Raw genomic sequence first — 15,988 nt, 5'->3', positions numbered from 1 at the left:
GATTTTAAGCATTATCATACGTAAAGTGAAATATTGAAGTTATTATGTAAAAAACTAAGTGATGCTAGGATTTGGGAGGAAAAGGGGACTGTGCCTTGAATTTCGTTAAATATAGTAAACAAATACAATTGATCTTCAACAGTAATATGCCTGGTGTGTTATGGTAGGCTGTGTTATTGTTTAAAACCCTTTGCTGTCTCTCCCTGGGGAAGCATTATACTCACTGACCTGTTAACATCATGCCTGGCCTTAGATTTGCTTTGGCTAATAAAATACGAGTGGAAATGATTTATGTTTACTTTTGAGCAGAAGCTTTGAGTCAGAACACAGTGTCCTATATTCTTTTTTTCTCTGCTTTGACAATTCAGCAGATCTGAATAGATGTTTCTCCATTGCCCTAAGGTCCAAAATAAAGATGACATGTAGTTGAGACTTAGCCAACTCTTGTTTGATAATTAGCATGAGCAAGAAATAACCTTTTGTTGTTCAAACTGTTGAAATTCTGCTATTGCAACATAACCTGACCTGATGGTTCTCAAGCTTGAGCATGCGCTAGAATCACGTGGAGGTTTTGTTAAAATACAGAGTGTACAGGTTGTTGGACCCTGCTCTTAAGAGTTTCTGAATTCATGAGACCTGCGCTGGGAACCAGCATTTCAGTTTCTAACAAGTTGTTACGATCTTATGCTGATGCTGTTCCAGGTGGTCCACACTTTGAGAATCACTGACCTAACCTTTCCTGATTATGTGGTCTATTAATTTATATTTCTAGATACCTTAATTGCACAGTAAATGTTGCCGTTTTGTTGTTGTTTAGTCGCTAAGTGGTGTCCGACTCTTTGTGACCCCATTGACCATAGCCTGCCAGTCTCCTCTGTCCATGGGATTCTCCAGGCAAGAACACTGGAGTCGGTTGCCATTCCCTTCTCCAGGGGATCTTCCCAAGCCAGGGCTCGAACATGTGTCTCCTGAGGCTCCTCCATTGGGAAGCAGATTCTTTACCACTAAGCCACCTAGGAAGCCCAAATGCTGTAATAACAAGATGCAAAATATTTCCCAGTGTCGTTATTGAAGATGTAAACTCTATAAATTGCTTTTGATTTCTGAGATATGGACACACAAAATGCCATATGGAAACATAAATTTTGTAAAATGGAATAGATAACTTGGAAATTAGTATCATGTTGTTGTTGTTGTTCAGTCGCCCAGTTCTGTTCGACTCTTTGTGATCCCATGGACTGTAGCATGCCAGACCTCCCTGTCCCTCAGCATCTCCCAAAGTTTGCCCAAGTTCATGTCCATTGCATCAGTGATGCCATCCAGCCATCTCATCCTCTAACGCCGTCTTCTCCTTCTGCCCTCAGTCTTTCCCAGCATGAGGGACTTTTCCAGTGAGTCGTCTGTTCACATCAGATGACAAAAATACTGGAGCTTCATCACCCGTCCTTCCAATGAGTATTCAGGATTTCCCTTAAGAGTGACTAGCTGTCACGTTAGCGAGAGCCAAATAAAACCTGCCAAAAATACACAAAAAGCAAAGGAAGTTTGAGAAAGAGTCATATACAATTGTGGGGAAAACTGTCATTCCTGTTGGACTTGGTAGCAATCCTCTTAAACAGGGAGGGTGGTTGAGGAATGGATTGCATGTGGAAGGACCAGGGTAACCAAGGTGAGAGAGGTGAGAGAGTGTGACATGCATCTGAGAGTAACTGCAATACAGTTTGCTATTGAGAGACAGGCAAAGGAGAAGTAATCTCAGGAATGTCTTTCACAAGTCCCGTTTCTTATTTGGTGTATGATAGAAAACACAACTTCGTTCCAGGCCTGTTTTTTGTACTCATGTATGAAATTCAGGTGCTTTTGGAATTCAAGTTGCTAACAGTGGCAGATTTAATACTGATTGCGATTGTCCTCAAAGTTTTGGAGAGAGTTATGTAAAAAATCACTCTTGTGAAGAGGGAGGTAGATAAGAGAAGGCAGTAAAGAGTCCTGAACAAAGTCAGGCCAATCACGTTTCACTGGGAGGATTTTGGTTCCTTGCTGTCCATGCTCTTCTGTCCCTTATAAAGTCTTTGCATGATTTTAGTTGGAGGAATATTGCTCTCTCCTTCCATTCAGGTGATTTGTGATTTGTCTCCTACAGCCCAGGGTCCCTTATCTTCCCTGTGGTAGTTCTTCTCCCCAGTAGGCCCAGAGAGTGAGTTATTGGGATATAAACAGATTTCCTTGTATGTGATGCTGTCTTAGACCAGAATCTGTCTGGGGGCAGATCATTTAATCTCCCCAGGCCTTGGTTTCTTAATCTTACAGTTTAACTCTCTTAGGTTACTTTAGTTCTAGTATTTCATTTTTCTAGTACCATTTATAGTCTAGCCAGATTCCAGTATTTTAACTTGCCCAATTTTTGTCATACATAACACATGTCCATCATCTTTGAGATGAATGAAGTAAGCTGGAGTTTTTAAATGAAGGCTTTTCTTTTAGAGTTAGGTACTCTGTAGTCCTCAGTTAATCACAAAACTGTAGTTTTCCAAAAGCTTCCAAAATAGTATTTTTGTTCCATTATTCAAAGATGCATATTTCATCTTAGATGTGAACTTTGATATTAAATAAGCATAACTTCATGAAAAAGTGTAGCCTAAATAGCTGCTCATTTTGTTTAGTATGCAATCCAGTTGCTGTATTATTTTAATGACATAGATACTAATGTACATTTGAAAGTAAATTAATGTTGATTCAGAGATCCTATATCATTGAAAACCTTTGTTTTAATCTTTTTCCCAACCATTATAGGAGGGGGAAAAAAATGAAAATACTTGGCAGTCTTAAGGTCTTTAAAAAATAGTTTGGTTCAGTATTGTGGTTAGAATTTTTGTTTAATGTAAATAATTTTTTTTCCATAACAATGCTGTGATTTTAAGAAACTTGGTAAGTTTTTCTTGGATTTATGTAAAACACAATTTTGCTACTAAATTTGGTTTTTGCCTATTGTTAATTTGGCGAGTATAAACATGTGCCATTTCCTTAGGAACTGCAAACAATTTAGGTCAATGGAAGTAAAATCTGCTTCTTTTACATGTGTTTTAAAGTTTGACTTGCTGACTCAGTACTCGGTGGATGTATTGTTGTTGTTTAGTCATGTCTGATTTTTTGTCACCCCATGGACTGCAGCACGCCAGACATCCCTGTCCTTCACCATCTCCCGGAGCTTGCTCAAACTCATGTCCATCGAGTCGGTGATGCCATCCAAGCATCTCATCCTCTGTTGTCCCCTTCTCCTCCTGCCTTCAATCTTTCCCAGCATCAGGGTCTTTTTCAGTGAGTCAGCTCTTCCCATCAGGTGGCCAGAGTATTGGAGCTTCAACTTCAGCATCAGTCCTTCCAATGAATATTCAGGGTTGATTTCCTTTAGGATAGACTGGTTTGATCTCCTTGCAGTCCAAGGGACATGAGTTTGAGCAAACTCCGGGAGATACTGAAGGACAGGGAAACCTGGTGTGCTGCAGTCCATGGGGTCGCACAGAGTTGGACAGGATTGAAATGAACAGCAACAAGTATTGTTATTACTAGTTCATTTTGAGAGGGAGATTCATCCTAATTAACATTTCTTTTAGAAACAGTCTGAAGGTGATTCTTGGTTTCTTAGCAATTGAAGAGGGCTTGGAGCATGACCTTCCTTAGTTTAGATTTTAAAGCAAAAACAGTTCCAGCCTCTCCAAGTTGAAGGAGAAATATGATTCTGTTGGAGTTGTTACTGTAATTTTGAATCCAAATGTTTCCAATTTATATTCAAGACATACTAGAAAAAAGTACACAATAATCATCTGGGGACTTACAATCACACTTGATTACCCATAACTGCTGCCTTGCTTCACCAGCTTTCCTGAGGTTATTGAGAACAAAGCTAAGCACCAGTGTTCCATTCTATGTGAAATAAATGTACTGTAAAACATTTGCCCAAATCAAAAATAATATTTTTAATGCAGTGGGGAGAATCACTTTTAAAGAAAACAGTTAAAAATTGTTTGGAAGGTCTATGATGTGTTCACGAACAAACAAAATAATCTTCCACAAATTTCTTCATCTGTTGCTGTTCCAACTTAAGATTTTTGTGTATGAGCTTTCTTAAACTAGGACTGTAATATCTGTTATTTTGTTTTCTCATATTAAGTGCCGTCTGCTGGCTGAAACCAAACTCTCTGAGTCTGTTTTATTCTTGAAATTATAGTAGACCTAAGAGGAAAAAACCTGTTGTGTATATTTAAGCGAAGTAGTGTATTTTAATTGCACATCCAAGGTTCCGAGTAGTAAATTGAAATGATTGATTTAACCTGTTGGAGTGTACATATGTAATTAGAACACTGAAGATTTTTTAAAAACAAAGCTAAAATAAAATCTTTAAATTAATCCCATCTCAATTTTTCTGTTATTCTTATGATAAACAGATATCAATCAAAATCTATAGTTGTTGATCCAGTTTCAGTTCCTAAATTATAGTTTCAGTTCAGTTCAGTTGCTCAGTCATGTCCAACTCTTTGCGCCCCCATGGAGTGCAGCAGACAGTCCTGTCCATCACCTCCCCGTCCATGACCAACTCCCGGAGTTTACTCAAACTCATGTCCATCGAGTCGGTGATGCCATCCAACCATCCCGTCCTCTGTCGTCTCCTCCTTCTGCTTTCAATCTTTCCCAGCATCACGGTCTTTTCCAATGAGTCAGTTCTTCGCATCAGTCCTTCCAATGAATACCCAGGACTGATCTCCTTTAGGATGGACTGGTTGGATCTCCTTGCAGTCCACGGGACTCTTAAGAGTCTTCTCCAGCACCACAGTTCAAAAGCATCAATTCTTCTGTGCTTAGCTTTCTTTACAGTCCAACCCTCACACCATACATGACCACTGGAAAAACCATAGCCTTGACTAGGCGGACCTTTGTTGGCAAAGTAATGTCTCTGCTTTTTTAATATGCTGTCTAGGTTGGTCATAGCTTTTCTTCCAAGGAGCAAGTGTCTTTTAATTTCATGGCTGCAGTCACCATCTGCAGTGATTTTGGAGCCCCCAAAATAGTCTGTCACTGTTTCCATTGTTTTCCCATCTATTTGCCACGAAGTGATGGGACCAGATGCCATGATCTTAGTTTTCTGAATGCTGAATATTTTTTCACTCTCCTCTTTCACTTTCAGCTTAGGATGGGCATATTGGGACATAATCCCATCATATGTGAAAGAAGAGCCCTGCTGCTTTTCTCAAATCAAACAATTTAAGGAGAGAAAATGCAGGACTAAAAAAATTTGAAGCTGAACTCATAAAGTAGAAATAAAGTAATCAAGCTCTTAGCACTGTTGATACAAGAAATTGTGTCAGAACTTTTAGTTAAGATTATTTTCATTTATTTGACAAAGATACATATAACTTTGCAGATGCCTTTTTTAATGATATGAGATAGTATATAATTTACCTTGGCATTACTCAAATGATCTGCAGCACAGTGTCTTTTGTATGTTAGATGCCTGGTAACTGTTGAGTGAATAAAAAGAGATGCTATAATGTTTAACCAATATGTGAGTTTCCTTCTAACCAGTTCAATGAGTAAAAAAAGGACAAAAGAACTCTGACATGATACTTACTCAGTGTTTCTTTTTTGTCATTGTAGTCCCCTAGTTATCCATGTTCTTTGGGATCATTTCAGAAAATTCTACCTGCATCATTTGTTTTAGTTATTAATTTTTTGCCTTCTAGCAAAACTTTTATAGCAGTATTAATTAGTGAAGTTGACTGACTTTCACTTTCTCTGCCAAGGTGTTGGTGAAATAGAGACGAATAACTTTTACAGTGTTTAATCTGTTCCTGAATGTTCAGATACTGATGTTTTTAATTAAACAAACTATACAAATAATATATAAATGTATACTTATAGAAAATTTAAATGATATATGAATATAGAGAGTAAAGAGTTATATTCTTTCTTCATGTCTTTTATCCCATGCCCTGGAGAAGGAAATGGCAACCCACTCCAGTATTCTTGCATGGAAAAAAGTCCCATGGACAGCAGAGCCTGGCAGGCTACAGTCCGTGGGGTCACAAAGCGTTGGACACAATTGAGCGACTAAACACGCACTTCAGTAGGTAGCCTGCTAGTAACTGTTTGGGGTGTATGCTTTTGACTCGATAGACGTGAGTCTCAGTGAACTCCAGGAGTTGGTGATGGACAGGGGAGGCCTGGCGTGCTGCGATTCATGGGGTTGCAAAGAGTCGGACACGACTGAGCGACTGATCTGATCTGATCTGATGCTTTTGATCACTTTCTGTAACATTCTATATGTATACAAAAACAGCATTTTATGTTTTATCATTGATAATATTTTAGCACTGATGCTTAATATATCAAAAATGTAACCTTCTATCATTGAGATTATAGAATTACTTCTTTTATTTAACAGTGTTTCTTACAGGTCTTTGTATAGCATATATATATTTATGGTGGTAGTTTGTCTTGTAATCTTGCAGTTAAAAAAAGAGAAGGTATCTTTCAACCTTTTCAGGAGTAAGTTCCGTGTGTAAATTTTATAAGCAATAAGCAAATGTAATAATATTAGTAGCAGCCAGTAATCTCAAAATAAATTCAGGGATTTGTACGTATGTTTTATTTCTTTTTAATTCTTGACGGCAAAATCACTATTTATAAATGATTTGGAATAATTCATTTATTTTCCATCATTATTATTTTAAATAATAATAGTAGCAGTAAATAAGATGGTAATAAGTGATAAAACTTCCGAATTGGAAATCATTTAAGGAGCCATTATGGCAGTCATTTACTTCCAGCCCTCTTTCCGAAGGTGGCGAGATGGAGCCCTCAGTGATTTAGGTTGACAGGCAAATTATGACTAGTTTCTGTTCCATTGCATCATGCACTGCTTTAGAAATATTTAAGAGGAGATTTATATAAGTGTATCTTTTATGTCTATTATATGTAACCAAATAAATGAAAGCTGACTAGACAAAAAATTGTAGGAATCAAAATAGTTCTCAGTGTTTTCAGGTTACTAGAAAGCACATAATAAAACAGCACATTTACATTCTATGTTGGTGCCAAATGTTAGGGTGTTCTTAGAGATTTTATGACTGTGTGGAATAATAGGAACATGAGTATCGCCTATCACTAAAAGTCTCATGTTAGTGATATTTACTTGGGGGAACTTAATGCAGTTTAACTAAAATTTTTTCAGAAGTAATATTTTGCATGCCTATGAATTTGTTTTTAAAGGAAAATGTGCAAGAAAATGTTTGTGAAATCACATCCGACCTAGAAATTCTTCCCAAAATGGTTTACTAGTGACCCCTGCTGGTACAATGTTGTAATGAAGTATATTTCGTATCTCAAAAAAATGTATCCCAGGTATCATGAGACATTTCCAGTATCTCATTGAAGTAATTTCATGGAAGTTAAGAATGAAATAAAGAATCTTTCTGGGCAGAGCTGTTTTTTTTTTACCAACACTTGCATTTCTAATCGAAAAAAATTGTCTTTTTGGATTCCCTCCTATTAATATTTGACCAAAAGTAGTATTCTAATAACAATAACATCAGACTTCTTAATTCTTTCTTATATATAGTATGCAATTCCAACCTGACCCTCTATGATTAGTTGTTTATCAGCTAAGTTGTTTGATATAATGCTGCAAATTCTTTCCCCTCTTCGTCTCCTGGCTTTGTTTTATGTCATAGGTAGCACAGAACCTTGCAATTGTAGAGATTTAGTAACTGTAGATTCAGTTATTTATGCCATTTGCACAAACATTAATAGGAGAATTTGTGTATACGTGAGTTAAATGCATTCTTTTTATGCCCACTCAAAAAATGAAAAAATTTAGAAAGACTTTGTATTATTAGAGAGTGGTTTTATTAGCGAAATGAATTTTTGTTTTTCTTTTCTGAAAGAGATTTTCTGCATACAAGTTATGGAGGAATAAAAAATGCTCATTTTCTTATTTTCTGTATTGACACTTAATTCCTAGATGAGACCTCTCCCTTGAACTCAAATCTGCATACTCAGCTGCTTGCTTCCCTAACATTCCCATTTACAGCTCACATGCATCTCAAACTTAACGCATCTGAAACAGAACTTTGATTTTTCTCTTCAAAACCTGTTTCTCTAGTAGTCTTCCTCATTTCAGTAAATGGATATTTTATCCTTCCATTCGCTCAAACCAAAAATATTTTAATAATTTGTAAATTCTCTATCATACCCCACATTCATTTAAACCATCTAGAAATTCTGCCCACTCTGTCTTGAAATGCATTCAGACACATTCCTGTCCACGTCCGCCACTGCAGCCTGGTCCAGCCGCAGGCACCGTTCTCCTCCTAATTAGGCCCTGTGATTTTTTCTACCCTTGCCCTCCTGTAGTCTGTTTTCCAACCAGCAGCCAGTCTATTATCTTAGAATTTAAGACAGCTCTTTTCACTCCTCTGCGGAGAACCTGCCCGAGTCCTCACCACGCCTGCCGTCCCTGCAGGAACTGCAGACCACTTGCCCCCTCATTTCCTACCACTGATACTGGGACCTCGTCTCCAACTGCTGCTTCGCTCCAGCTTAACCCCTGGCTGTTCTCCTTACACACCACGTAGAGTCCTCGTCCTTCAAACTGAAATGCCCTTCCCTCAATTCAGTAAGGTTTCTGATCAAATTACCAAACTCCACCTCCTCAGAGAGGCCCTTCCTGGCCACAGTTCTCCGGCAAGAATACTGGAGTGGGCAGCCATTCCCTCTTCCAGGGTATCTTCTAGGGATCGAACCCAGGTCTCCTGCCTTGCAGGCGGATTCTTTACCTTGTAAGCCACCAGGGAAGCCTGCTTCCTGACCACAAGGTTAAAAACAAATACAAAAGGCCCAGGCTGATACTGTTTCTCCCCTTTTCCTGCTTTGCTTTTTGCCATAGTAGTTATCACCACACGACATACTTAGTTTTTTAAATCCTCTCTCTTCCCTCATCTAAAATGTCAGTGGTAGGAAAGCAGAGACCCTGTATTGTCCACTGTTACATCCTTAAAACCTAAAGCAGAGCTTGCACATAGAAGGCACTGCATAGTAGCATTTGCGGAATAAATCAACCAGCCTTAATATCTGAATGAAGAATGTGATTTGATTTACATTATAATAACCAGATCCATCTCATAGTGAGGTGCCTTTTAATGGGATCTCTTTTGTATAAATCTTTATGTTTATATCATACTTTTTACATTTAACACAGATTTCTGTAGTGTTTCATAGTTAGGTTAGGGCTCAGATGATACTTTTTATGTCAGAATGCAGGCCAGTATTGCTGTTTTAAACATTCTTTTTCTGGGAATAATTACTTTTTTGTCCTTTTGACATAGACATCTGACCCTCAATTACATTAAGAGACCTTATACACATGAATGGAAAGAAGAATAGCCCCTTTTGAATCCACGCTAAGACTTTATCAATATGAAGTGCTTCCCACAGGGTTCTGCTGAAAGAACCAAACTTCCATCATAATGAAATTGCAAATTCATTTGTGGATGCCCTTTTATATTTGAAAGCTACTTTTTGATGTTTGGTCTGCAGTTAGATTTATTGTTTAAGGTCACAAATAATGCAATCCTGACTAGACCACGTTGTCAGAATCCTTTATTTAGCATTGCGCAAAGACAAATGGCTATCCTTTAACAATAACATACCAACACCAAAATTTGTTCCCAGTTGTACATAATCTTTTAATCAATCTGTTGCTCTCTGTTTTCCAGTCAATAGACTCCCAGCCTACCCCCTCACCACCCCATCTATCTAGAAATTACTCAATTATGGGTTTTAAATTACTGAGAAACACTTTCTTCAGATGAAAACAGATAACTGCAAGAATTTTAATGCTGTAATTTTCCCCTGCACGTTTTTAGCTTAACATATGAATTATTTTGCCTTTACCCTCATTCTGAACAGGGTAGATGCTTATGTAGTATGTTAGCTAAATTCTCTGGTCACATTCTTACTGTTAACATGACCGCAAAGTGGATTATAGTGCTTAATTGAATTCTTAATTCTTTAAAACATCTCAGTGCACATGGATTAAGTTTTTTCCCTGAGATTCTATAATGTCCTCCAATAAAAATGTGTATTTAAAGCTTTCGAGACAGATTTCTTGTATTTTTTTCCATTTCCTTTGTGACCTTTCATATAAAAGGCATACAGATAGAACTGCCCAGTTAGATTTAAGACTGTGCTTTTCCTCTGCAAATACCCAGTGTCTAATAGAGTAATGATACTCTGTTATGTTAGAGTATCATTATATGACCAATCTGTAGTTTCTCCAAGGAATTTTAATACCAGAAACACAAAGATTCTCTGGTAACTTGATGACACCTACAGTGGAGCAGACCATTAAGACCAGTATATAGTAAGGCCCCTATTTTAAAACCTTGTTTAAATATTTTTTGCCAATGAGAGAATCTTCCCTTCCCGCACCCACCCCCGCCCCGCCTTTAATTGCCATGTAGCTTAGGTCTTCCCCAATTAAAAGGAATACATTGTTTTAGGAAGAGGTGTAAGAGAAAACCGTGACTTTTAAGTCAGATGAATTCTGACTACTATTTATTTTGTGACCTCTGGGAGATTGCCGCATGTGGGGGGCCTCTGCGCAGCTGTGACATAGAGATACACCTGTTTATAGAATTGTGATATAATTGAGTGAGACAGCACATGTAAAGGGCTGCAGACAGTGCCCAGCAGTGGTAAACGCTCTGATATTTGCAGTCTTCTCTCTGTGCTCTTCTCCTCCACCCGCGTTCCTCATGCTGCGTTATCTGTTCCGACTGGGCTTACTCAGAAGTTAAAACTGTTGAACTAAACGTGAAACCTTTTTGTACCTGCCAACTATACGTTGCTCTGCATTCACTGCATTAATAAGTAAAGAGGAGTCAGGACCCTGGTTGACCTGTATATAAAACACACCCAGTGGGTGTATGTGGCCTTTTTCTTCACAACAAATTGCTCCCCCAGGATTGGGTAGAATGAAAAATACTCCACTCGCAGCCTTCCTTTTAAGTCCACATGGATCCCATAGAAGATTGCATTTAAATCTCCCTTCAGCCTACAAATTTGAGAATTGAGCTTTGAATTGTGTTAGTATGACGTGGGGAGGCGTTATCATTTTAATCATTTTGTGTTAGGTGGCTTGCTTTACTGTTCATTGTTGTTTGACCATTTGTACTGCTCAGATCACTGTCCTAAAAGAACTTCACCTTAACAGAAAATCATTTTCAGGAAAAATTTTAATAGCTATTTAATACTGCTGCTTTATATTTCAAAATAAGTTACCATTTTATTATTGTAAATTTTTATTGTTTTAGGTGCAAAGATGGTTTGAAAGGATTTACATTCTCTGCACTTAGGTAAGTTGCATCTTTTATATACTTTTATGGTTAGAGAATTTATGTTAGCTTTTTTTTTTTAATGTAATGTCATTGTACATAATTATTTATTTATGACTCTACTTTTAAGTTGAAAGTAATTTTAAAAGTTACAAAAGTGGCTTTGTGGTCATTTCACTAACAGAGTAATTTATTAATTTTCCTCCTAAAAATAAATCAGTCAGTCAATCACTATTTGGGGGCCTATTGCGTGCCTTATACTATAGGGTGTTAAAGAAGATTACAAGAACTCTCTGTTCAAAGAGCTTGGAAAGACAAAGCTACATGTGAACAATTACTGGAAAACTAAGTCCTTAATTGTGTGGCACCAGATTATGGGCTTCGTTAGGTCAGGACTCATGTGTTATCAAACACATTTTGGATTATAAGCTTCACTAGAGTCACTGGCCTCTTCTTTTTACCTGGTAGTTCATCTCTTATCACAGTAATTGACACACAGTGGATACTGTAAAGATGTTGGTTAGCACTGAATTTTATAGTTCATCAAGCATTTTCACATTCATTAGGAAATTAAACTTTTATAATATTGAATGGAATATTTTGGTTGTGGAAATTCTTTGGTAACAATAACTAAATCATAACACACAGCAGTAATTTCTTTGTGTCATATGTTTCATTAAAGATCATGAAACTTATTAGAAAATATCTTTTTATTGTTGCACTGGCTATATAGAATTCTTTGTTAAACTGAAACTTGGTAACAAAATCAAAAGTTGGTTTTCCTAGAGAAAACTTTACCTTATCCCTGAATCTTTCCTTAGACTCTGGAATTCTTGCAATAACTCACAATGTGCCTGATATTTGTATGTGTTTTCTTCAAATCTGCTTATAATGAAGGACTGACTTGGACTATTTGCACTTAACATTTTCTCTGTATTATAGGAACATATTCTGGAAAGGTGGTTATTAGCTCTTGCTAGTTCTGTCAGATAATAGTGGAAGTTATGGGAATAGAAAGAGTCAAGGACAGAACCATGAGAGAAAAGCCAATGCAGAAATCTGAAAATAGACTTCTGAAAGTAGACTAAGCCTGATTCCTCATAGTTTAAAGCATAGTTAGCGTACAAAGCCTGAAGACTAAGAATCCAGGCCTTAGAGTCAAATTATTGCAAGTTCAAATAATCGCAGTTATTTCTGGCTGTAACAGGATGCCTTTTTCATGTTAACTAAGTCATGGAAATTATGGTACCTACTTCATAGTGTTGCTGTGAGGGTTAAATGATATATTCGTAAAGTACTCAGTACTGTGTCTGTCATATAGTCATAAATGCTCAGATTGCATACTATATTCATTCACTGTGTATTAACTAAGTATTACATGCCCAGCACTATGCCAGGCACTGGATGTAATAGTAAAGAAGGGGTTCCCTGAGCTGTGAGAGCACAGAGAAAGGAGGCTTGCAGCAGGGGCAACTTCTCCAAGGAAGTGAGCTCTACTTTGAATGGTCAGTCCTGGCCAAAATAGCGACAGTGTTATGAAAGGTATGAGAGATTACATTGTATCTGTTTTAGCACAGTTTTGTCTTCTTAAAGAGCAGCAGTACAGATCCTAAACTCTCCATTCACACTTTACCAAGCAGTTACCAAAGGAGGCACAGCTGCCCCCTAGTGGCAAACAGTCTCATTGCATGCTCCTTTGATAAACTAGATGTTTTAAGTTTGTCTTAAGGAGATGGGTTTCTCTTGTTGATAGGAACCATTTTCTCAAACCTAAGAATATTTAAATTTGTCATAACCCACATGTTCCAGAATTTTAGTGTGGTGTTACCGATCTCCTGTTTAACTGTATTTTGTGATGTTTTCTGAAAGTTCAGCAGCCACAGTTGACTAAGGAAAGCTTAGTTATTCTTTGTAAGAGCAGCAGCTCTTTTGGTGATGGTACAAAGAGCAGAGATGAAAACTCCAATAAAGGATACTATGAGTGATATCTAATGGTTGGTAGTGTTTTCTTTGTACTGTCTTTGGAAAAATATAGTCCAGTTCTCATGAGACATGATGTCTTCTCCTAGATATTAGATTTTCCCAAGAGAAATAAGTAGATTAGAATAACATCAAATTTAAGATTTTCTAATGAAATAATGTGGGGAAGACACAGAACCTTAACACTTTCTGTTTCTCGTTACTTCCCTTTGTTTCTCGTGTGTGTATAGATGACCATCCACTGTATTGTAGCTGTTTTGTGACTCACAGTGACATTAGATATAAACTTAGAGTGAAAGATGAGAAATGCATTCAGTTTTAGCTGTCAATACATTTTAGAGAAAAAAAAATTTTGTCATTAATTAGTAGATCCAAGTTCATAGTTCATCTGCTTTTCTGTTTGAAAAAACGTTAAGGTGCATAATGCCTTAAAACAGGCTGTGACCTAAGTTAAAAGGTGGTTCATCCAAGTGCCATGCTGTATTCACTTGGTTAATTGGATTTTTAGATGCCGCATTTGTTAAATAGCTGTTAACAGTTTCTGAGTATTCAGATTTCAAAAGTCTATTTTTTTAAAGGATGTTTAGATTTTATATAAGTTGCAGAAAATATTATTTCAAATGATAAGGTTCTGTTCACAGTGTATTTGTATATAAACAAAATCAGTTTATTTTCTCATTGACTTTTTTTTAAGGTGAAAAAATGCCTTTCATTGTGTTCTTTTCTTTAGGTTCATTGTTGGGAAGGAAGAAATTCCCACACATTCTTATTCACCAGAGGCAGCCTATGCAAAAGTGGAACAAAAGACTGAGAAACATGAGGAAAAACCAAGAGGAATGAATATAATTGCTCTAGTCAGGAAGCTTGTGGATTCAGTGTGAGTTCTTTATCTTGATTTTAGCACATTTTGTCACTGTTTTATATGATATTTTTGCCATGCCAAAGTTTTCTTTTTGTTTTCAAGTAATGGATTTTTTTTATACCAGAAACTGTGCATAGAGTCTTATAAAAAGGCACAGGATGGCGAGAGAGTGTATTTATTATTTCTGGCAGGACTATAGACCATTATATGCCTTTAAAATACATTTACATGCAATTGAAATCCTTTCCTATTTCAAACTAAGCAGAGTTGCAGGAGGCTAGAATAGGGAACTTTAGGAAACAGATTAATATTTGCTATGAACAAAGCTAGTGGAGGTGATGGAATTCCAGTTGAGCTATTCCAAATCCTACCAAATGATGCTGTGAAAGTGCTACACTCAATATGCCAACAAATTTGGAAAACTCAGCAGTGGCCACAGGACTGGAAAAAGTCAGTTTTCATTCTAATCCCAAAGAAAGGCAATGTCAAAGAATGTTCAAACTACCGCACAATTGCACTCATCTTACACCATAGCAAAATAATGCTCAAAATTCTCCAAACCAGGCTACAACAGTACATGAACCGTGAACTTCCAGATGTTCAATCTTTATTTAGAAAAGGCAGAGGAACCAGAGATCAAATTGCCAACATCCGCTGGATCATCAAAAAGCAAGAGAGTTCTGGAAAAACATCTACTTTTGCTTTATTGACTATGCCAAAGTCTTACTGTGTGGATCACAACAAACTGTGGAAAATTCTTCAAGAGATGGGAATACCAGACCACCTGACCGGTCTCCTGAGAAATCTGTATGCAGGTCAAGAAGGAACAGTTAGAACTGAACATGGAACAACAGACTGGTTCCAGATCAGGAAAGGAGTACGTCAAGGCTATATATTGTCACCCTGCTTATTTAACTTATGTGCAGAGTACATCATGCGAAATGCTGGGCTGGATGAAACACAAGATGGAATCAGGATTGCTCTGAGAAATATCAATAACCTCATATATGCAGATGACACCACCCTTATGGCAGAAAGCAAAGAAGAACTGATGAAAGTGAAAGAGGAGAGTGAAAAAGTTGGTTTAAAACTCAACATTCAGAAAACTAAGATTATGGCATCCGGTCCAGTCTCTTCATGGCAAATAGATGGGGAAACAGTGGAAACAATGATAGACTTTATTTTTCTGAGCTCCAAAATCACTGCAGATGGTGACTGCAGCCACGAAATTAAAAGACACTTGCTCCTTGGAAGAAAAGCTGTGACCAACCTAGACAGCTTATTAAAAAGCAGAGACATTACTTTGCCAACAAAGGTCCGTCTAGTCAAGGCTATGGTTTTTCCAGTAGTCATGTGTGGATGTGAGAGTTGGACTATAAAGAAAGCTGAGGACTGAAGAATTGATGCTTTTGAACTGTGGAGTTGCAGAAGACTCTTGAAAGTCCCTTGGACTGCAAGGAGATCCAACCAGTCCATTCTAAAGGAGATCAGTCCTGAATATTCATTGGAAGGACTGATGCTGAACCTGAAATTCCAATACTTTGGCCAGCTGATGTGAAGAACTAACTCATCTGCCAAAGACCCTGATGCTGGGAAAGATTGAGGGCATGAGGAGAAGGGGACGACAGAGGATGAGGTGGTTGGATGGCATTACTGACTCAATGGACATGAGTTTGAGTAAACTCTGGGAGTTGGTGATGGACAGCGAAGCCTGGTATGCTGCAGCCCTTGGGGTCACAAAGAGTCTGACACAACT

The 15,988-nt window shown here is 37.5% G+C and overlaps 1 protein-coding gene across 2 annotated transcripts in view; it reads left to right on the top strand.

The window, feature by feature from the left end:
• Positions 1 to 15,988, top strand: part of TMEM135 (transmembrane protein 135) — a 289,014-nt gene that overhangs the window by 254,764 nt on the left and 18,262 nt on the right. For both annotated transcript variants that reach the window (XM_070365068.1, XM_070365067.1), the window contains 2 exons: positions 11,370 to 11,411; positions 14,101 to 14,247. In XM_070365068.1, coding sequence (XP_070221169.1) covers positions 11,370 to 11,411; positions 14,101 to 14,247 — 189 coding nt within the window. The remainder of the gene's footprint in view (positions 1 to 11,369; positions 11,412 to 14,100; positions 14,248 to 15,988) is intronic.

This window comes from Bos mutus, chromosome 29, assembly GCF_027580195.1.
Source record: "Bos mutus isolate GX-2022 chromosome 29, NWIPB_WYAK_1.1, whole genome shotgun sequence".
Lineage (NCBI taxonomy): Eukaryota > Metazoa > Chordata > Mammalia > Artiodactyla > Bovidae > Bos > Bos mutus.
This window is presented reverse-complemented; position numbering and strand designations above follow the sequence as displayed.